We start from the raw sequence: 23,726 nt of genomic DNA on the forward strand, positions 1-23,726 counted from the left end.
ACTACAGCTTAAAAGAAGTGATGTGTTCACGCATGCCTATATTTCTCTTGTGATTTTCAGAATATATAAATGAAAACATTTGTCATTTGGACAACTGTAAGCTGTTTAGTCCCATTTAAAGCCAAAAAAGTAAATTGGGAACAGGATTAATATTACGTTGAGAATTTTAATAAGTTTTGTTTTTGTCTATTGCTGTGCTAATATCTTAAGGTTGAATGTTATGCTGAGTTCTTATTTGAAAAGCATTGAACATGACTTGGGTTGTATGCCAGTGTATATGGGGAAAGGGCAGAAGGTACTGATGCATTTGCACACATGATTAAATGAAAGTGTTTGCACTCTGATTTCATAAAGAACTGGCATTTAAAAATTCTTTTAACCAGTTAACCCTTTAGTCAACTTTTAGCCACTAGAGCCACAGCTAATGAAGGAAAAAGAGAATAGTACATGAAAAATGTTGAAAATGAGTAGGGAGGAGAATTGTGTGGAATGTGCTTGACTTTAACCATATGTTATTTTAATGGTGGTGCTTGCCCTAGAGAGCCAAGGATCCCCTACGTGAGACTGGAACGTCTGAAAATCTGTGCATCGGAATCTGGCGAGCTACCAGTTTTTAAGCTCCAGCCACAGGAGAGTGGGCAGGAGGGCAATTTTCTCCTGATAATTGAGCATGGGACCCAGTCTTCAAGTATGGCTATAAAAGTGAGTGGGATTTGCTTTAAGTTTTACCTGCTTTCTCCCTGTTGTCTTGCTGACTTGTAGTATTCAAAGTTCCTGAAAGTCATTATACACTTAACACAGGTTTCTTGATTAATTTCATTCTTAATTCGTCTGTGATGGGCTGAAGTAAGAGCACGCAGCTTTTGTTTGCTGTGTAGCTTCCTGTTACTTCTATTTGTGAGAAGTCCCTCTCTGAGATCAGATAGCTGTAGCATTTTTGTGTTCTAACAGCGTAGATTGTCTATCAAATTACACACATAGCATAAATAGCTTGAAACTGACCTGAATCCTTGTTCAGGCATCGCAACATGAGTGATGGGAACCAATTCCAGAAATAACAGTGTTACAGATTTTTGAAAGCTTAATATTCTATCACTTCCCCAGTGTCTTAAAAGTGAACTTCTTTCCACAGAAGGAAACTAGAATTTGTATTGGGAAGAAAAAACTATTTTCTTGGGTTCTGGTTTTTTTTCTTTTCAGTTGCTTCCTGTAAAAATTGCACCTGCGCCTGTATAATGTGCAGTTTCCATGAAGAGAAAATAAGGTCATCAAAGATATTGTATCTGGTATTCATGACATGAGATCTGTACATCTCTGTCTGTGCTATAACACAATGGTATGTAAAGGAAATGACTTGGCCTGGCCAACCACTGGCTGGTGCTGAGCTGAGCATAGGCCTGCCAAACCCCAGTTTCCTCCGCAGAAGAGTTCACTGTAGAGAAACTTTTTTTTTTTTCTGCAGATAACTGCTGCTGTTCTATATGTTCTACATGAAAGTGATGATTGTGTTATCCTAGATTTTTCTTTCTTCAAGATAAATAAAGGTGGTTCACCTGAAGGACTGAAATCCAAAGAGGAGAACACAGATGACAGAAAATTTCTCATAACCCAGGATGCAGGACAAATAAAATCTCCTCCTGCAGATATTCCATCTGTCGATCAGAAGCTCACCAATGGTACCTCCATCATGAAAAAATCTCCAGTTACTCAGGAAGTCAATACAATTGAGAATGAAGACTTCTGTGCTGTGTGTCTTAATGGAGGAGAACTGCTGTGCTGTGATCATTGTCCCAAGGTCTTCCATCTCTCCTGCCATGTTCCAGCCCTACTCAGCTTTCCAGTGTGAGTACACGTGGCTTTTTTGCTAATGTGCTTTCTGGTTATTTCCTTGGGGTAGAATGTCACCTTAGGGACGTATGTATCAACCTAACAGGAGGGTAACTGCATCTCTTTCTTACTTTTTAAGTTATTTTCCTAGAATCAGAATTGTCTTACTAGATGAAATATTAACAACTATTCTAAGCCATGTGTGCCTTCTATAAAGTTAGCTGGCCACTACAATGAGGTAGATAGCAGACCTAGAGCTTTAAAAACATTGTTATACCTTACTGGAGAAAAATAAAGTTCTAAATTGCATGCAGTGTAAGATGTTGAATGCAACATCTGTTGTGTGTCAGTTCTTCCCTGCATGAGGAAAGGCAATCATTGACCTCCTTCCTGTTCAGTTTTCCAGCCAGGCTTAGGGGAAATTTGGGATTAATGAAGTTTTTGTGGCAGTGTTCATTTAGAATAGATTTCCAAAGACATGCAGTCCTTAGCGACTTCACGTAGACAAATGGTATGTGACAATCATACAGACTGAGTTACACGTCCACATACCAAACTTCAGAAGTAATATGCATTCCTGGTGTTGTGTCATTCTGAAGTCAGCTACAAATCATTTCTAGGTGGGTCCAAAGACTACTTTGTGCTAAGGCCAAATAACGGTCTCTGCTGTGCAAATACCTTGTGGGATATTACTTTGGAGACTAGTTTGTTCTGTCTGTTCAAAAAGCAGTAAGTTCCACGTCTTGGGCTTTTCCCTCTTTTGTGTAAGAGCTGAGTCATCACTAACCTCTCATTTTAAAGCACTGAAAAACAAATTTTCCTTGTAGAATAAGCTTCCTAGGCAAATTTTAATTTCTAATGAAATATAGTTACTCTTGCTAACTCAACTTCTGTATTCATAGTTCTGTAATAGACATATGTCTGGTCCTGATGTTGCAGAAGTCTGGCACTCTCCTCAGGACATTCTTCAAGGGGTTTCTGAAAATAGATCTACTAGGAACAGAGCTTAGCCTCATGCCGAATTATGTCTATAATTATGTCTACTTGTTTTGGGATCCCACATGCTTGTGCACACTAACTTTTGTGATAATGCTATTTTCCTTGATATTCCTTGATTATTTCCTTGATATTTATTATCTAATGGATCAAGTTTTGTCTTACCATCTTATTGTTGGCTGTTTTTTCACTTTGCTTGCTGTTGATTTCTTTATTTGATTTCGTGAATTAGCAATTTAGTGAATGCAGCTACACACATTTTGGTTATATGATTTCAAATGCTACCTATTTTTTTTTTTGTCTGTATCAAAAGCAATGCAATAAGTAAAATCTGAAATGACTGCATTTTGAGTTGTATTCCAATACCTTCAGAAAGCATCTAATAGAACAGGCTTGAGATTTAAGGTTATCTGCAGTTGCAATATGTGTTAAAAATGAGTTTTGAATATAGTGATTTCTGATGTTTGTTGTTTGGCAAAGTGGCTGACCAGTTGTTACACAGATTCTTGGTTTCTTATTTTGCAGGGGAGAATGGGTGTGTACACTTTGCCGTAATCCAATGAAACCAGAGGTAGAATACGACTGTGAAAACACACGCTATGTTCATAGTTATAATGCACAATATGGCCTTGATGACTATGATCAGAAGGTGGGAATAACTACATCCTGTTACTGTATAGGAAAGGGCATATGACCTCAGCTTGAGACTTTGTCTCTTCACTGGAAAGTCAACTGTTTTGAGTTAGTTGCTCCTAGAGTGTTTCTGAGGATAGTAAATACAATGGAAGAATTGTTAATATTCACTTATGTCGTTTTGTTCTTTCTAGAAAATTGTTTAATTCAAAATGAATGTGATGCAATAGAAAAATGAACAAGGAAGTCACATTCGGCAGCAGAGCACCCCTCTCTGTGTCGACTGTGCCTGGCACTGTGCCACCAAATCTTTTTCTTTCAAGACTTTGCACACTCTCAGACATCTGCTCAGGCCAGTTGCAAGGGCATTTTCTGACACGGACGCTTTTTGACTCTCAGCTGAATTGCAGTCAACTTACTTAGTTCATACTGAACATTAATTACCTTTAGGATGACATCTAGGCACTGCTAAACCAGCATAGAGGAAATTTTATCCTTTTGTATCTTCATTACCAGTTTTCTCTTCCAAACCTCTTATTAAAATTACCATTTCTTATAGCCTGTTTGATGCTAGGAAGCTAAAGCTCCAAACAGATGTCCTGTGTATATCAGTGACAGCTGGACAGAGATACTGAGTTCACACTGCTGAGTACAGTTGCTGAGCTGGCACTGCACAAACGAAACCTAGGATTAGGCACTGTACTTAAGGGCCTCAGCAATGGTTCTCAGAGCACTGCAGCAAGGCTTATGAGCCACAGCACCACGCAATTTGATCTGTGATGATTCCAGACCTGAGCTACATAAAGAACTGGGTGCGACTTCTGAACTTTTATGTGATTCCTCTTTGTAGTAGAATGGGTACAACTGACCAGAAATAGTCGTGGTCTGAGCGTGGATTTGTGAAGTTCTTTTTAGAAAATGGAATTGGTTAGAAACTGCGTCAGTGAGGAATTCCCAAGAGTTTCCAGGAAAAACATGTGCATACAAAATACTTTCCATAAAGCTTTTTTTTTTTTTTTTTTTTTTTTTTTTCCCCCCATTTCTTTTACCATTCTCACTTTCTAAACTATAAAAGGCAGCAAGGCATAGCATCCCACAGGTTAGAATGAAGCATGCTATTTTGCATCAAAAGTGTTTTTGATTTGTAAAAACTCCCCTTGTGGTTAGTAGGATTAACTAAGAACAAGGATGAAACTCACTTGTTTTGGATTAAAATATATTTCAAATTTGGCTTCCACAGAAGTGTGAAAAGCTGGTGCTTTCCCTGTTCTGCAGTAGTATGAGCCTCCCATTCCATGAACCAGTCAGCCCCCTGGTAAGTACTGAGCACCTCTGTGTCAGAGGGAAGCCAAAAGAATATTCTGGCACACGTCATGAATTGAAGAATTCAATGAATTGCAAGAATTAGATTCTTGCAATTTTAACAGTGAAAGTGAAACAAGTTAGAGGAGCAAAACAAGAGAAAAAGAGTAGGTAGACATGAAGGAACTGTGCAAATAACAAGAGAAAAACAATTCCACCTAATAAAGCTTGCACTGATCTAATGGAATTACGTAATGTTATGTAACAAGTTAGTTTTGATCCAGAAAGATTTACGGAGGGAGAAATCCTGGTAGTTGGTGGCATTGAAAAAGACTTTTGTTGACCTTTAAGAAGAGCACATATTAGTATATTTTCAGTCACTCTTGGCAGACTGCTTCCCACAGTATCAGCTTCCAGTACCTTGGCACATTATTTTTATAAAGGCCTGGGGGAAATGGCAGCCAATTATCAGTGTTACATATATTATTGATTAAGGTTAAATGATGACATTTCTATCTGGGGATAAAGTTTAGGAAGTGCAAATAGCACAGTAGTCATTGAAGTATGTTATTTTCAAGACTGATTTTGCAAGCAAGCATCATTTAATCAAACCTAAAGGCACACAGGAAAAGGGTGTGCAAGTATAGGTATCAAAAGACCAGAGTTCTTTTCTTTGCTGCAAGGAATCCTCTGCAGTAACTTCAATCCAAGCTTGGATAGAAGTTGCTGGAGAGAAAATGTTTTAATTAAAAAGGTAACAAACCTGTATTCTATTCTTATTGCAGGCTCGACATTATTATCAGATCATCAAAAGGCCAATGGATTTGTCAATCATAAGAAAAAAGCTGCAGAAAAAGGATAAGTTCCACTATTCTGCACCTGAGGAGCTTGTGTCTGACGTGCGTCTTATGTTTTGGAACTGTGCAAAGTTCAATTATGTAGGTTTCTAATATACATGGGTGAGGGAACACAACATGGAGGGTTGCACTTTAAAGCTGTCACAGTGGCATAGCACTACTGGTTCCATTGACACTGGGTATAGGGTTGGGATAAGCAAGAGTATTGATCAGTTTTACTCATTGGAAAGCACGTATGTTTTTATTGATGGCAGAAATGAAGATAACGTGCAGCTGAGAGCTGGAGATGCATATGGGTCTAAAATTAAAGAGGATATTTTAGCTGACAACTTTCTAAAGTGACGTTGAGTTTACTGTGAGAAACCATCTGTATCCAGAAGAATAGCCAGGAAAATTCAGGTGCATAGAAATTCATGAGTGATGGCAAATGCTATTCTTTCTAGTCCACTGAACATCTCTTTTCTTAGAGGTGCAGAATCATCTTCCTTAATAGCAGCATCTGGTTTTTACTTACACTGTTAATACAGAGGGACTAATGGCCTGTAGAAAGAGTGCAGGAAACTAATGGAGACGAAGCAGGGAGAACCAAGACAAGACATTAAGAAAAGGTGGGCATTTATTTCATCCTTGATGGTTTCTGTGTGCAATAAGACTGAATGGTTGTTTATTCTCTTACAGCCAGATTCAGAGGTTGCTGAGGCTGGACGATGTCTAGATGTATTCTTTGAGGGCAAACTGAAAGAGATTTATCCGGATAGGCACTTCCCCTCAGCGCAACAAGATGACAGTGACTGTGAAGAGTTGGAGAACCACAACAGCAAAATGCCCCACCAGGATTTTCACTGGCCATCACACGAACAGGAGTGGGTTCAACCTAAAAAGAGGCGACGCCACGCTGTAAGATTGCAAAAACAAAAGCATTTGGTTGCTAAGTGGCCACCCTGCTAATTCTGTTTGCAGCTACTGAAGGGAAGTTTTGACATTGCTGTGTGGGAAAACTGTCAAGCATCTGTCACAGAGATATGATCAGTTCTGCAGTTTTATGTCAAGATCCTCTCGGTGGGATAAAGTGTCAGTTGTGTATAAGAGCGTGAGAGTGAACAAGTGAAGTCTCTCAGGCCACGCAGTTATCTTCCTAGCAGAAAACTCTGTCAAGTTTTTGATATATTTTTTTTTAAAGACTGAGCCCTCTAGCTATTCACTGTTTGTTTCCTTTGTGCACAGGAAAGCGACAAAACTAAAAGAATGACGTTTCAGACTGCTAACAGCCTTCCTCAGGTGTGACCTCCTGAAGATACCTGATTTGCTAAGAGGAATCCAGCAGAATAACTGACAGAGTTAAGGTGTGTGGGAGGAAAGCAAAGCACTCGGGCTGTTAATTTATATTCTCCTACTCTGCTGACCATATGCCTTATTTGTAGATCTTGTGGGTAGATTACAGATCAGGAGTGTTTGATTCTGTCCATATTTTGTCTGTTAAGTCACGTGTATGTTTTGCAATGTTTACACTGAAGTACTGATGTTTTGGTGATACATAATGATTAATAATAAAAGTAACGTGCTAAGAATATTTAAAATTGCAGTACCACTTCATAATCGGTTCAACATGACATCTCTATTTTATAGAACACGGGTAACCATGTAATAATCTTATAATGACAGTGTGAATATCGGCCGTGCTTTGTGATAAATACAATGTGTGGTCATAAGACATAATCCTGTTGTCTTATTCAATGATGTTTCTGGGAGCTTGACTGCTCGAGGCCTATGGGATACAGTCTAATGTGATTATCTGATTAGCTGTTTCTTTTGAAGCAGAGCATTCTCATTAAATGACTAAAGAGCTACTGCATTATGTGACACAGCTCTGTGCGAGCTGCTGCTGCGTGCACGCTGGATGCTCGGTTTGCAAGGAATGATTCTCCTGGTATTTAATTCATGCTCTGTAAGACAGAGCAGAATTTTTGGGATCCTCAAAGGCAGCATTTCAGTGCTACCCAGGCCAGTTGTTTTTCTTTAAAGCAGATCACTTTAGTAAGTTCACAATGGAGCAATTTACGTGGTTATAGAAGTGCCTATAAAATAACATCATGTACCCCTGATTTTCTCTTATTTCTGTTTATTTCTTGTAGATGTGATGATTAGCAGTGCTAGAAGATGATGATAAATGTATATGTGTAGAAGTTCATACAGGATGAAAGGATGCTTAAGTTTTGTTGTCCTAAATTCTGCATCATATTGGCAGAACAACTCCAAGGGCTGAAAGAGAACTTTCAGTGAAAGAGTTCACTGGAGCAAAGGATAGAATGTAATTTGTAAAGCCTAAAGTGTGGAATAGGTAACGAAACATGGTGCCTGATCAGAGTAATGGTTTGCAAGCTATTTTCCACCTCTTCCAGAAGCAGATGAGCCAGATATTCACTTGCCAATGCATTCTCCCCATGTATGTGAGGGGCATCTCTCTCTATAGAGCTCTGCCTAGCAGCTTAAGGCTGGGCTGTGCTCTGGCTCTGAGAGAGAAATAGCTTGCTGCAGATCTCATACCCAATTAGAGTCCATTTTAATTAGTGTCCTGTAAATAAAGATGATATTTTCAGCATAGGTTATAATGGGCTATTTGGTCTGGTAACCATGTATGTTATTTTAGATAACACTTTAAAGTAAAGGTTTATATATGAAACAGTAAGATGTGAATGTTATATTCTGCTGTCTGTGACTTACTGTTTCCCATTAACCTGATGTTTTCTTTTCTTTGAAAAATAAAGTTCTGGATATTATAAGCTGACTGGAAAACTGTGAGATCAAAGTGTGAATTCTTGTGTGCTTGCTTTCTGTCAAATCTGTGTTCTCAAAGCAGTAACTATCTTGGCATAACTGAATTAATCACCCTTATCTGTGTCTCCTTTTCTCAGCTGGGAACTAATTCCTCTGCTAAAGACTGATCTTTTAGCATTAGTGGCACAAGAATGATATGCTGTATAGCTTTCAGCTGGTGGCAAAGGTGGGAATAGGAAAGACTCATCACATTTTTTTTTTTTCCTGGAAGAGTTGAATGAACAAAAACCTAGTTCTGTTTCATAAAGACTGTACATTTGTAAACTGTATCATTAGTTTTGGAAATTGCCTGTTCTAATCAAATGTATCCAAGACATATTTTCTCTTCATTTAAAATAGAAGTGCACTAGTTTGTCATTGTATGTAAGATATTGGTCAGGATAAGTTCTGCAGGGCACTATGGCCTGACTTGTTTTTCTTGGGGTTACTTCTTTAAGGCATAGCAACAGTTTCAGAAAGTATTTCTGGTCTACAGATCGTGCTGGAAAGGAGAACAAAAACTGAACTTGAAGTATGAAACTATGTGAAGTATGACTTCACATAGTTTCATGCCCAAATCTGTGGGTGAGCAGCTTCAGAAAGCGTTGTGTGTAGTAAACATAACATTATCCTTTCAGAAGTTGCCCTAGGATTGCTGGCTTGGTATGTTTCCTCTGCTGAGCACCACACAACCAGGGCCTATAAATTCACAGGGAGTTTACTTTACTGAAACCCAATTACGCGGTGGTACTTGGTAAGGTGTGAAAGGAAGGATCTCCCTTCTAAAATCAAATAGCCCATGTGCCCCATACAGAAGTGGTATGTCGGGTAGTTACTTTTTCTTCTATCACACAACCTGTTTCACAATTCTGAATAAGTAGGAACAAGGAGGAATCCCTGAAGTTTTCCATTGGAGTACAGCAGACACAAGTTCCAGGAGCATTGTGGAAAAACCCCAGTGAATGCACGAGGCTCCTGCAAAAGCAACCAAGGTCACATTTTTTCCTTTTAGTTATGTGTGCAACAGGAAAATCATCTTTATGTTTCAGCAGTTGTGGAAGAGAAGAATTGCACTTCAGTAACAGGTCTGTTGCAAGAAAAAATGATGAGCTTGGAGTTAAACGTATGTTGATGTTCCAGGGAACACAACACTTGCTAGTGAGATGAGAAAACTATTTGAGTGTACTTGATCAGAAGAAATCATACAAAAAATTATAAAAAAAATATTAATAAGAATATTCCATTGGCAAAAACATCAGTCAGACAATGCAAGTGTTTTCCTGACTGGTTCTTCCTTGTTTGGTTTATGGGAATATAAAACCACTGGCAACAACTTTGTGTCCGGAAGGCCTAACAGCTTGAAGGGGGAGGAATCCCCCTTCCTTTGCATGGATCACATCTGTGCTACTCCAAAGACAATTAAAATGTAATTAAGGCATAGGAAGCTTTTAATCTTTGTATAGATGGGAAAAAGTAGACAAATTCTGGGGTGTGCAATTCTTTTAAACATGAAATACAGGCAATAGACTTCAAAACTAGATGCCAGTTGATTTTTTTTCTGATCTTAATTAGTTATCAGTGAGAGGAAAAATAAAAGTAGGCTGAGGAAATATGAGAAAAATTGGCTGTAGTGTGGGCTGAGGAGGATGCATATCTTTTGTAGTTATGTTGTATTTTGGGAGCAAGAAATGAAAGATGGATTGGTTGCTTTTGAGAAACATTGCCCCACTGTCTGTTCCCATCTAATAAACATTTAGGAAGTCCACTTCACTGCACAGTTGTATGGGAACTGCTGAGTCATGGCCTGAACCTCTGGTTGATCACCTGAGGTGAGCAATGAGTCAGCCAGAGGAGCACAGGTGAAGGCAATTCACCTGTCTAGGAGGGGTGCCAGGCTCCGTGCCTCCTAGACCTATTTAAGAGCTGGCTACCAGTGGGGAAGGATCTCTTCTGGAGATCTGCTCTGCTGGAGTTTTGTAAGTGAGCCCAGGATAGGGGTAAGCTTTCTATCTATTCTCTTTTTGTTGTCACAATCTGCTTTGCCAAACTCTCTTGTTTATTTTGTAACTGGAGGTCAGGGAGTATGTCACTGTCCTTAGAGAGCATTCCAAATGGTTAATGGTTCCATGGAAGCAGCAGCGCTGGTTTTTGGTTGTGCTGCAGATTGGTGGTCTGCAAGATGCTAGCCTGGATCCTGGCTGTAATGTCTCAGACAATCATGTTTGCACTGAAGTGTTCCAGAGGCAGTCTGATGTTGAAGCAGCACTTGGTGCATTTGTTCTGATCATCAGTGACAGAATTCAGGTTTCCATTGCAGATAATAGAGATGTCACTTTGGTATTTAGGCATAACATAGATGCTAAGTTCTTAGATGCTCTGTGCTGAGATAATATATCTATACTGTATTCTAATGCTCTCACCTGATGTAATGTGGTTAACGCTGCTTGCCATGCTCTAATGACTCACTGACAATGTTTCTCATTACAGGCAGTTATATATTCACTTTAGATTTAAAAAGTACACATTTTTATGTACTAACATTGGACAGAAAATGAAGTATGCTTGAATATTTTACCTTGTTTACCTATCAGCCTGCTCTTCCTTCTGATGAAGTTAGTAAGAGCAGGAGTTGTTCCTGCACCTCTTATAAACCCAGTACTGCTCGTTATTTCTTTATTTTACAGCAAAATTCCACCTTCTTCATGTGGTGCAGATATGGGGTGAGCTGGGAATTTTTGAGACCCTTTTTGGGAAGATTACTGTGAAAACAGGATAAAATATTCAAACTAGGCCTGATGTTTGCACCATTCCCCTGAGACGAGGTGAGGTTTGCTCCTACAGATGGACCCGTTGTGGTCACTGCCTGCACTGTGCTGAACTTCTCCCCTGGCAGAGAGGACAACTACAGCTTTCTAACAACATTTCAGGCACCGAATTACTTTTGTAGAAACTCACAGAGCCTAACGTGGCTTTGTATGGGGTCTAGAAAATGTCACTGTTGAACAATCAGGAGAAAGCAGCAGAACAGTGCTATCTTCAGACACTGAAAATAAAACTGTCATTATAAACTGTGTTATATTAGGAAAGATAAAGAGGTGGTGATGATAGCTATAATTGCAGAAGTGTTCAAAGAATTACAGAATGGCTTGAGTTGGAAGGGACCTCGAGGATTGTCAAGCTCCAACCTCTCAACACAGGCAGGGCTGCCTACTGCTAGATGAAGTATTAGCTCAGATTGCCCAACGTGGCCTTACACACCTCTAGGGACAGAGCATCTACAGCCTGTTCCAGCACCTCATCACTCTCTCAGTAAAGAACTTCCCCCTGACATCTAAATTGTTCTGTAAGTGACAGAATTTAAACAAAACCCTACAGGATATTTTATTCTTCTGTATTAAAAACAAAAACAAAAAACCCTCAAAAAACAAAACAGCCCCAAACAATATAGAGCTTAGATGAAGTGAAATTCAATTCAGAATTCATCCTGACGTCCCACTCAAACTCTGCATTGCACGTAATCACATATAACTGTAAGTACCTCAGGCACTTGCAGTGCAATATATTAGCACATATAGCTGGGCTTTGGCTTATGACATTTAATAACATTTAAAAAAAATCTGTGCAATAAGTGGATGCTGGACACTCCTCTGTTTCATCTTCCCTGTGTTCTCTGAGGGCTTTGGAAACATTGATAAGACAGTTCCTATTCATGTCTGATGTGCTTATGAATATGTCAGCAGTGAAAAATAACATGTTCAGGAAGTTTTAGCCTGTGAAGGGAATAGGGCAGCGCACAATCCCCCAGTGCACACCTCCTGTTGTCTTACAGTATGCATGGCCTGGACAACGTGGATGCTTAAATATCATCTCTGGCTAGGTGAGGTTATCTCTGAGTTATTACAGAAAGGATGGATTATCTCCAGGGAACGAAGTTCATAAAGGCTTCCCCAAAGTAATTTTCCCTACTATTCAAGAGAAATGAACGCCTTTATCTTTCTCTTCTAATCATATGTATATATATTTCAAAAACCTCTGCAGTTGCTGACTGGTAGGAGTCTGCTGGGCAAGGAAATCACAGCGGAGATCTCTTGATGTGGCAGTTTCACCAATTGTTTGTAGCTCTTACATTGTATCTGTTGTAGTAGTCTGGTAGTGCTGTGCTGTGTTGCATCACAGCAACAGAGCTCTAGCTCTCTGCTAGAGATGGGGAAGATATCTACGAATCATTCTGCATTTATGGCATTTTTCTACTTCTAAATAACACGTCTGCTTTACAAATTATTTTATGTTGATTGCATTCATCCTTCTCATTTTGAGTTAAGTTCTCCTGCATTATTAATTCAGTGGCTGGTAATTAAATGATTGGCTGATCAAATTGTTCCCCCAAGAGTACCTGGGTAAGTGCATTGAAGGCTGATTGATTTAACTGGGGTCACGCAGTTTAGCTTTCCAACTCAGCATTACGAAGGATGGGAAACAAAGGAACAGATGGATGGCAGGAGGAAATGACTGCTGAGCTAGGGCTCAGGTTTTCCCTTTGGATCCCCTGCGGTAGAGCAATGCGCAGCTTGGGTGGGCAAGCTGCTGGGCTGGCAAAGTTGGTACCTCTAAAGCAAGGCTGTTAGCTCCCTCTGCTGAGTTGCTGCATGATTTTAGCTGCTGTAAGTGACAGCCACTTTAGCTCCCAGAAGTTCCAGTGTCATTGTGTGTTCTGGTTCTGATGTGGTTTCTTTCCCAGTAATGTAGCTACCTAGTTGTACAGTCTCCTCTAGCTTAAAATCTGTACAGTCCTTTACAAAGACAAATATATGTATTTATAACAGGGAATCAAACTGTAATGTGGCAGATGAGTATAAGCACTTTAGGTAAGACCTCCATAAAGCCATAATAACAGCCATCTGTTTTGCCTTAAGTATCCTGTAGGAAACAGTTAGTGCTTATATATCTTTTGATAGTTCGCTCTCAATCTGGTACTATGGAAAAAGAGGGAAAATAATTTTTTCCCCTGGTTTTCTTTCCTGAAAAAGATAGTGCTTAAATTTCAATAGATGAGAGAGCAAACCTGAAAGTTTTGCTGTATTTTGCTGTCAAATAACCTTTATTTGTATACAGTGTCAAAGCATTATGGAGTTCTCCAAAATCTTTATGCGCCAAGACAGAAAGAGAAGATAGAATGCAACTATTAGTGAAGCTATGGCTACGTAAATAGACATTAATGATAAATACACACGTAATATTTCTTAAAAGTGCATGGAGTTGCACCAAAGCTGTTGGCTATAAAAGCAGCATTGCAAATATCTGTAAAAAGCATGGAGAAGTTACACAAATCATCCTTACCTTTGTGACCTGGCTGTTCTGTGGTTATTGAGCCAGGTTCTCATCTAGGGTAACTCTGAATACCTCAGAGAAGGACTTGGAAAAGCCATTCTCCCATGTGGCAGGAGAGAGGAACCAACTCTGATATGTCTATAGCCAAAACCAGAACAGATTTGAGACCCCATGTGAAAAAGAATTGGATAAGGGAGCTTGTTCACTGGTGTGTTGGTGTGTTCTTTGTTTTTAGCACTTGTTGATACCTGTTTTGAGGTTGCCTGTATTAGGATATATGGCACTGCACACTTCTAAAAGGGGCAGCTTGCAAGAATTTGACAATTTGGGAATGACCACAGTGCCTGAATTGAAGCTCCTCCTGCCTTCTGAAACGTCCTCACCGATGGTACCACGTGGAGGTTACTGTTGTGTCTGTTATGTGACTTTCTGAATGCTTTTGAAGGTAGTTCAGATTTCCAGCAGCCAAAAGAAGCTAACTTTCTCTGTCTGTCTGACCTGTACCTGTGCTTATTTTTCAAGTACGTATCACGTGTCTATGCACCTCTCTCATTGCACAGACGGATGGGATTTGCTGTGCTGGGACTTGGGATCTCTTGAATTTGCAGCAGCTCCCCAGGAAAGGTCACAGTCAGCTTGCAATTCCACCTGCAGTTGCCCCCGGTTGTTCCGCGTACCGGGAGGATCCCGGCAAGCTGTTGTGGGCTGCATGTGCCAGCAGATGGAGCTCAAGGATCCCAATTACTACAGAGGCAGCAAAACTAGCGTTGAAGATGCAGGTCAAATTTTTTTCTTTTTCATGCACTGCTAATATTTGCCCTCTGTCACATCACTTCCCTCCTCTGTGAAGGAATCTGTGGGCAGAAAGTAATAAATGTGGGGCATTTCACAAGATCCAATGGGGCCCTGGGCAGCCTGGTCTAGTATTAAATGGGGAGGTTGGTAGCCCCGCATGTGGCAGGGGGTTGGAGACTCACGATCCTTGAGGTCCCTTCCAACCCTGGCCATTCTGTGATTCTGTGATCCAAGAGGTCAGGTTGTATGAAATTTTAGGTTATCTCTGACTGCTATGTTCCTCTGTCCAAATGATGCTTCCAGAATCTCGCCCATGGCAGTGATACTGCAGCTCTTCGTGTCATACTGTCACTGTTGTGACAATTAGTTAGAGGTACTGGCACTTTATAAGCTCATAGTTATGCTCTGTGATGTGAAGGGTGCAAAAATTCCTGTGCACCTTATATTTGGCTTCGTATCAGTGACATGAGACTGTATGATGGACTGCAACAGTTCTCATCTTTTATAATTGTTTCCTCTGGTGCTGCTGACGGTAGTGGTGGTGCCTTATTTACTGTGTATGTAACGCCATATCTATTCAAGACAAAAAATAGCTTTCTGTAGGCCCTAAGAAGAGAAGCAGGTACCACAAGATAAATATTTAGATAAATAGAAAGGATATCTAAAGCCATACTAAAAGCATTCCCATGGACTTCCCTTTAATGCAGACTTGCACTGGATCTGTTCAAAGCGCAGCTGAGTAGCACAGAGTGAGAGCTTTCTAAATTCCCCTTTCAGATAAAGAAGTTTGGATGTCACATGTCAAATATAATCTGACCTCAGGGGTTTCAACACAGTCCTTAATAAGCATTTCTCACCCTTGTAAAAACAGTTTGCTTTTGAAACAATGCCCCTTTTCAAGAACTTTAGCTTACTATTATGGCATGAAGGTCAAGACTGTGTTGTTCTGACTGAGATGAGCACAGCAGCTTTCACAGTGGGAAGTGAAACATGTCGCTCTTGTGCTTAACATTTTGAACTAAAAAGATGAAATGCAGCATGAGAAGGCCTCATTTTCTGTGTGAGGCTTTGATGTGTTTTGTCTTTTAGCTTCACTATTGTCAGGTTGGTCTAATATTGAATGCTTACTCTCGTATGATGCCCTTATTTGACAGGGCTACTTGCTTCTGCTGGTCTTAAGTTCCCTGGCAAGGTACATAGGCAATTTCAACTTGCACTTTTCAATAGAAGAAACACAGAGACAGGCTGTCAAATGGAACAAACAAATGATGGACCTGTACGTGAACAAGGCAGGTCAGCTCAACCCCTACACAATGGAGGTAAATTGTGGCACAGGCAGGTTGGGAGCAACCACCAGAACAGCTGGAAAAGGTTATACTAAAACCTCTCTGATCTGAATAGGGGGATTACTACAGGTTATACAAAGAGTCTGCACATTGTAAGTGTGCAATTACTTCAGAAGAGCAATCCACCTCTAATTGACCCAAAAAGGCAGTTGGCCAGTCAGGCAGCTAGTTGAGGACAATTGGGCAAACTGCCTTGAAAGCAGACCTATGTAAGATTAGGTTTTGCATTTTTCTCGCCCATCCTGTGCAGAGTGTCCTGCCCATGCTCTGAGTGGCTGCAGGAGCTGCTGTTCACCTGCTTTCCTAGGAATGGTGAGCATGCCTGAAATAATGCACTTATTTGGCAGGTGTGTTATCAGAACATAAATCTGCTATGTAGAGAAGTTAGAATTGCTCTTGATTCGCAAGCTACAGGGGTGAAACATGAAATCTTTCTTTCGTAGCTGACATATAATGTATGATCTCTTCTGCTGGAAGAAGACTGCCGTGGCATATCAAAGTCGCTGTCACCTCAGGTCCTGCTTGCTGTGATCCGTTCTTTTCTCAAACTGAAACCTGAAGTCATCTGGATGGGCTGCCTGACAGAATGAGTGAGATGGGTTAGGTAACTGGGCTCTTCCCAAACTCTTAGGTGTGGAAAATGTTAAGGGGTGTAAGCATACTTACATACTCCATGCAAGGAGAAGTTCAGCACCCTAAAAGAAGGGTAGCACAAGCGATCCAATTTTAGTGAGAAGGTTCTGAAATTGTACCCAAATGGTTTTCCTGAGGTTATGATAGGAGCTAATCTCACTTGCTTTCAGGTTATTCCGTGGCTGTCTGACAAATACCCATCTTTTGATGTCTAGGCACTGAAAAACCTTTCTGCAGGGAAAAATAATGATGACTATGCTGGCACACAAGGAATTCAAACTAGTTTAGGCAGTATAAATGATTCAGCTATTATTTTAATCCTTAAGAGCCCAGTTCCCACATGGGAGGATGTCTGGGGTGTGACATTAAACCTTTGCAATGTGGCCTATTTGAATCACACTGATTTCAGAGGCCTATTTGGTGTGGTGGTAGCAACAGTTGTGTAGAACATTTAAAGCCTTTTGCCTTTGGGTTTTACTAGGAAATCAAACACATTTCAGTCGGGTCCTCCAGATGTTTGTACCCATGCCAGTATTATTGGAAAACTCAGAGAAGAAAGAAACAACAACTGTATTTACTGCTTGAATGTAGCCTTTAATGCTCTAATCTCCAAAGGTGCTGTCTCCTGAGCTGAGAGCTACCTGCATGCATAGGTGTTGCTATGATGCTGTGCACCTGCTGGCTTTCCAATGGTGTGAAATTGGGAAAACAAGTCTAGCTGGTTGAAATACAATTAAAAGTGGTGCTCTTGGCAAATGTTAACATTTAAGAACAGTGCTTAGGGATACCAATATTTAAGAATGTTGTACTTTTCAAAAGATAAACTTCTTTGGATCTGAGTTAACGTGATGCCAGAGATGAAGCTACTTCAATGGGCAATTATCATTCAACTTCTTCCAGAGTTTTGTGAACAGACCAGAATTTACAAATCTAAAACTGTGGGCCTGGGTTCACTCTCAGAGTTAGCTACCAAAGGACATCCTGAAATTACAATGACCACCATTTAAATGGAACCCCAGCTGACTGCAGTAAGTAAATGTGGCTGTAGCATAGCACATGGGAGATGTGGAAGGGATCAATACAACAGTAGAGTAGAAAGGAGGATGCTTTCCCTGTGCTCAGCCAATTACATTTAGCCATCATGTTGGAGTTCTGCTCAATGCAGTGTTTGTTTATGTGTCAAATGCTATTTGTAGGCATAACACAGTTTATTTTAAATGAGTTCAATGTTACAAAGTTAATTTATCATAAAATGAGTAGATTTTTGCAATCTAGATTGTTCTGATTTAGCAGAGAGAGAGACAGGTATCCTTCCATATTTAACGGCGTGTCTGTTTTCATTATGGACTGAATTTGCCAGAAAGTACAGGGTTTAATTTTGATATTAAAAGTATTCTTAGGTAACAGGCAATGACATCCTTCTCTGTTTGCCCATAGAACTCCCGTTTATCCAGAGATTAGAGGAAAGGTCGTTTAAGAGTTACTTTACTGAAATGCAGTATATTGGTGATATTAAATGCCATTTGACTAAATCAAGCCATAAATATGTCCTTCAGCTTTACTGCTACTTTATTTCCCTCTCTTACAATAATATAATCATATCCTGATTATATCTCAGTACAAACGTTCAAATTCCTTGAGCATATCTACTTCATAGTTGTTTAGTTCCTAATCCTATAAAGCATTCTTCACAGAGTTTTGTTTTATATTATTCGTATAAACACAGAAGTAATGCTTTGCAATACATTTGTTTTGATATTGTAAAAAGAGAAATATAAATGAAAACAAGACCAAGAAATAGACTTCTAGTCAAGACTGAGGTACAGGAGTTAGACTCAGTATTTTGCTTCTGTCCCTATAGCTGCTTTGTGGTTAAGATATGGCTGTAATTTCTCAGAATGTTGATATTATCCTTACACAAACAACTCTGTTAAAAAATAATTTAATGAAAAACAAATTTATTTTTGTAATAATGGCATGCAAAAGGCAAACAGTGAGCAGGGTAGACTGCGCCTGGCTGTCTTCCAACATTGGAAACGTGGCAGAAATGTTCTTCTTCCAAAAGCAGATCCTTCTCTTAAAATTCATTATTTAACAGAAACAAGGAAGATTTGTAGATTTGCGTTGGTGCAGCAGTGATTGTAAACCTCCATCTGCCACCCTTAGCCCCTAGAAGACATTGGTGTATTGCGTGTTCATTCAGGCCTAGGAGACGCAAGGGGTGTTCAGCGTATTTTGTGGTTTACAAAGAACAAGGTAAAAGAAAGTGTAATTATTAGGCATAGATAGAATTAGAGTAAAAAGCTTTTAACTGCTTTCCAGGAGGACTCACAAACTCAGACTTTGCCAGATCTATTTCCACCCAAGTCTCTTCACAGTCTTTTTCTGATTCATCTGGGAGGCTTCCTTATCTGTGCATTGCTCAGTAAGGGGTATGCCATCTGCATATTATTGCAAATTAGAAGATTCATCCATCGACTATCTTAGATGAGAATGGCTTTCCTGCAGGAATTTGTTAAATTGTATAAATTTAATTCTCATATCCCTTCTGGAATATTGAACAAAACTCATTTTATGACTGCAGGGTTTTAAAGCAGAAGGGGCAGTAAACTAATATAATTAATCATTGTGTCATTGCTACAGAATAATGGACTAATTCTCTTCCTAATTTCCAGTTACTTATCACTTAAATCTCACAGGGAAAGCAACGCTGTATAAAAGGTAACAAGGAACAGCCAATTTAAAAAAGTGGGCTGTTTCATCCTCTTAAGGAGGTGCTACAGAACTGGGGAAGCTCTGCCTGTGATTTATTAATTCCATTTGCTCTTTGAGTTTTCGCATGCAGTTAGATATTTTTCAGAGTCTTTCATGTTTACAAAGGAAAAAATAATGTATTTCCTCATATTTGTGTATTAAGCTTTCTTTTTTAGAGATATTCAAGTGTACAGAGTAATTGGCTTGTGTTAAAATTAACCAAACAAGCCACTCAAAGCTCTTTTTAGCTAACAAATGTTTCTTCTTAAAGTCAGCTGTGAAAAAATAATAAACAAAATCCTGCAACTGCAGAACTGGAGTTGTAGTGTAACATGTTGTCCTAAATCAGGGTCACTTGAACTAAATGCTTTTGTTTTACTTACAGGCCTGCTTTGCATATTTCTTTCACAACAGAATTCAACTCAACCATTAGAGGCATTCTTACATACATTTTGCACACATCCAGTTACTGGCTGTGCTGTGAAACTGTGGGCTCTCCAAAGTCTGTGTGGCTGACTTTGCAAGTTCAGGTTTGGTTTGGAGCAGTGAAGATGATCAATAGAATCATAGAATGACTTGGGTAGAAAGGGACAACCCAAGATTGTCAAGTTGCAACCCCCTGCCACAGGCAGGGCTGCCAACCACTAGATTAAAGTACTAGAGCAAATTGCAAGGAGCCTCATCCAACCTGGCCTCAAACACATCCAATACTTTTTGTATCCCCCACTGGGACTGAAATCTGGATGCTTGCAGAGAGATTCAAGCCTCTTCTGCTAGAATTAATGTAAGAATATCAAGAGGATAAAAGACAGTGAAAGGAATGAAGCACTAGGATGAATCTGTTCAGAGACAGCTGAGGAAGAAGCTGGAAAAAAAAAGAATCACTGAAAAGACTGGATCCTGTGAGGCAGTAGCTGAATACAGGATGAGCTGTTGTAAAGACAGAGTAGGAATCCAGAGGACAGCAGGAAGTGCTTGATTGGTACAGAGAAGCAGCTTTGTCGCAGGTTAGATAGGACTCTGTGGGGTGGGGAGTGTCGGGAGTATCATAAGTGCAGCTAATTGAACTGAACCTAGAGGAACTACCAACATGAATCATTTTTTTTCTTGAACAGGTATTCAGCATCAACTTGTAAGCCAAATTACAACCTAAAAGGATAATTAGCGTATTTGACTCTACTGAAATGTCACAGTTTTAATATTGGCTTGCAGTGAGTCTAGTCTTCTTGAGCAGTGTTGGTTGGAGTTCTCTTTTTTTGGGTCGTTTCCTCTGGTAGTACTTAAACCTTGTGAAGAACTTTCTAAAAGGATCAGAGGAATGGCCTGTTGGATACTATGGAGAATTTTCCTGCATGTCATGTTGCACTGCTAAGCAACCCCCACTCTGTTCTTCTGATCAGGGGAGCCCTGCTGTGACAAGCCTTTCAGGAACAAAATAACGTAATGGGTTATGCAGGTTTTCATCTAGAACTGGCTTCAGGTATTTAAAAATATTTAAAGTGTTTTAAAGAAAATGCTGGGAAATTCATATTGAAATTGCCATGCGGCAATCAGCTCGTGCCAGTTATTTTGTTAGTGAAATGAAATGCAGAACAAGCAAGCTTTCGAGTTTGATTTTGTTTCAGTCTGTCTGGAGAACATGGTGTCAAGTGCCCATTTTTCTTTTAAGAGTAGCCTTAAAGACTTGATTACTCTTTGATCCTAGTATTGTCTTGAAGGTAGTTCAAAGTTATAAGGAGTTATGTATGCTGTATCCTAATGAAATGCTTGTCTGAAATTGTACTGATAGCCTGCTGTGAAAAAATCAATTTGCCATCAGCAAACTGAATGTACTTGATGCTCAATTTAGTTCACCCGAGTATTTCATGTTCTTTCCCTATGGTAAAACAAAAGGGTCCTGAGAATTAATTACAGCACTAGCATCTGCTCGTGGCAGCTTTGCTGATAGACTTCGTAGAAGAAGATAGTTAAAGAGTGAGGGAGATGGAGTGTGAAGTTTTACCAGTGCCATTTCTTATGCAAATACATTTAAATAACAGACCTCTTTTCCTGTACATATTTTTCTTTTTGCAGTGGACTATTCACTTGCATACAAAACCAGAAGATATCAATTGCTTCAAAGTAATTTATGTTATGCCAATTTTGGTTTATTTATTTTTTGTTTGTTTGTTTGTTTTTTGTGGTACATACTTCCTATGCAATTTTTGGCTGTGCGATGAAGCACTTGTTATCTCTATGCTGGTAATAATAGCTTTTCCTTTAAAGTAAATTTCCAACTTTATTGGAGGTCAATAGATGAATGAGAATCTGCTGAAATTACAGGTTCTTGAGATTCCTGACTGAATCCTGTAGTAGAGTAATTCTGGCCTGCTGTGCCAAGTACACTGTGGAACAACCTTGAATGCTGGACAAGCATATTTTTATGTTGTGCAAAATCTCCATTGGCAGTTTTGTCTTTTTTAGCATTCAAATGGTGGTTCACTGATGTGCCACCCTAAGCTGGAATTTTATTCCCTTGAGCATAGGTGGAATGTAACATGAGCACAAGGTGCAGCACAAGCCCACAGGGTATTGGTAATTTTGGGATTTCAATATTCTGCAATTTTGCAACTTAACATGTATCCAGGTAAATAAATCTTCACTCACCTGATGTAGGAATCAGATCCTGGTTCAGCTGAAAGACCTCAAGGTATAAATTCCCTTTCTTGGAATGCCTGAGAAAGCATGATCTCTCAAACCCAAGAAGAGATATTCATTCTTAACTTCTCTATGGTTTCTGTCACGTTGGGTTTGAAAGGTGTTCATTCATACCACTGTAGTTTGGAGGGAATCATCTTAGGTTTCTGTAGGAGAGTGCCTCAAATTTGGTATTATCATAAAACATGATGTTGCCAGTAATGGTAACAGATTCATTCTCATTTGCACTGGGGAAAAATTTCAGTTCGTATCATTGTAATAAAAAAGTTTAGTGAAGAAGAACGGGTCCATTGCGTTCAATAACTTGTTACTTGAAAAAGGAAAATGATGATCAGAACTACTGAGAATTCTAAATGCTTCTAATATTTGTTTCATAACTCCTGATAAGATGTAAGCAGAAATGACAAAATGGCATATAGTGCTTTCTTGTCTGCAGGTATAATATGCACCTCTTTGACTTCAGAAAATTTGCTTGTGGACTATTAATTGCTTGTACGTTTTGACTGATAAGTCATTATCAAAACAAAGACAACCCAAACTCGTTAGATTGAACTTTTTCTTCTTGAAGACATTTGGATAACCTTTATCATGTCCTTTGCTAACTTTATTCTTTTCTATACATGCTTTTAACATTATCTTTAATGTTTCAGCTTTTATATTGGATACAATTCTTAATTTTATCTCCATTAAATTGCTGTATACCAATGCTTTTAACGTTTTAACTCATCTTAAAAAAATGTTGAAGCATTACCTGGCAATGGCTAGACACAGGAATAATTAATACTGAAGTGAAAAGGGAAATACTTCAATTATGTTTTCTTAAATTAATACTCTTATAAAACTGTGGTAACATAGTGTGACATTCAATGTCAACAGCTGCGTATCTTATTTCTTTTGTCAACGCATATTTTAACTAAGGGTGAAAGAGTGGGTCTTAGCTACATATTGGTCTACTGAAAAGCATTTCTGTATTTTCTTTGTGTGCTTTATTAGAACATTCTGTGGCATAACATTTATAGTCCTATACATATATCACAGTTCTTGAGAGAACATATTCTTTGATAGCCATTTGGAGCAAGCATGTACACTAATTAATACCTGTGTGGTCAAATGCTTTGCATAATTCTTGATTATGTCTAGAGAAAACTCTTGAGAATAAAGGATGGTCTAAGTGAAACAAATATACAGCTGAACTATTAGAAGCCCTGGTAATAAAAAAAAGCACGTATCTAAATGTCAGAACTGGGCTGCACAACTCCATTCTTTTCTGCTTGTCAAAAAATGAACTACAGTTGTGCAAAGGAGGAGATAATAAATACCATGAAAGCTGGGAAGTCACTTTTTTTCTAAAGACCGGATTGATCAAATCCTTCGCACCTACGTTTGAGAGAGTAGAATTTGCTTTTTGTATGTAGAAACATTACTGAAATTAGCAATTACTGAAATCATTGTACTCTCACCACTGTATCCCAATTTGCATGTATTTGTTTAGCATATATCATAAGTGTGCAGTTTTTAACGGAATAAAGAGATTTTGATTATTTAAGCTTTTTAAGATTGTAATATATATGGACTGTTACACGTTATTTTAAAAAATATTCTATTTCATATAGAAAATGCTGGTGTCCTTCAGAGAACAATTTTTTATAAGTTATAATTTTATGAAAATATCTTAATATTATGAAATGTCTTATCTGCTCTGCCTTTCTTTGTCAGTGATTCCCTTAGATTCAAGAAGAGGTGG

The 23,726-nt window shown here is 39.1% G+C and overlaps 1 protein-coding gene across 1 annotated transcript in view; it reads left to right on the plus strand.

Annotated features, from left to right (window-relative positions):
* TRIM66 (tripartite motif containing 66) overlaps positions 1-6,899 on the plus strand; it is a gene marked incomplete at both ends in the record, with an annotated part of 41,556 nt that extends 34,657 nt beyond the window's left edge. The window contains 7 exons of the mRNA XM_079537534.1: positions 540-702; positions 1,535-1,842; positions 3,349-3,472; positions 4,697-4,771; positions 5,544-5,696; positions 6,294-6,512; positions 6,840-6,899. Of these exons, the coding sequence (XP_079393660.1) occupies positions 540-702; positions 1,535-1,842; positions 3,349-3,472; positions 4,697-4,771; positions 5,544-5,696; positions 6,294-6,512; positions 6,840-6,899 (1,102 nt within the window). The remainder of the gene's footprint in view (positions 1-539; positions 703-1,534; positions 1,843-3,348; positions 3,473-4,696; positions 4,772-5,543; positions 5,697-6,293; positions 6,513-6,839) is intronic.
* Positions 6,900-23,726: the final 16,827 nt, after the last annotated feature.

This window comes from Tetrao urogallus (assembly GCF_951394365.1).
Source record: "Tetrao urogallus genome assembly, chromosome: 6".
NCBI lineage: Eukaryota > Metazoa > Chordata > Aves > Galliformes > Phasianidae > Tetrao > Tetrao urogallus.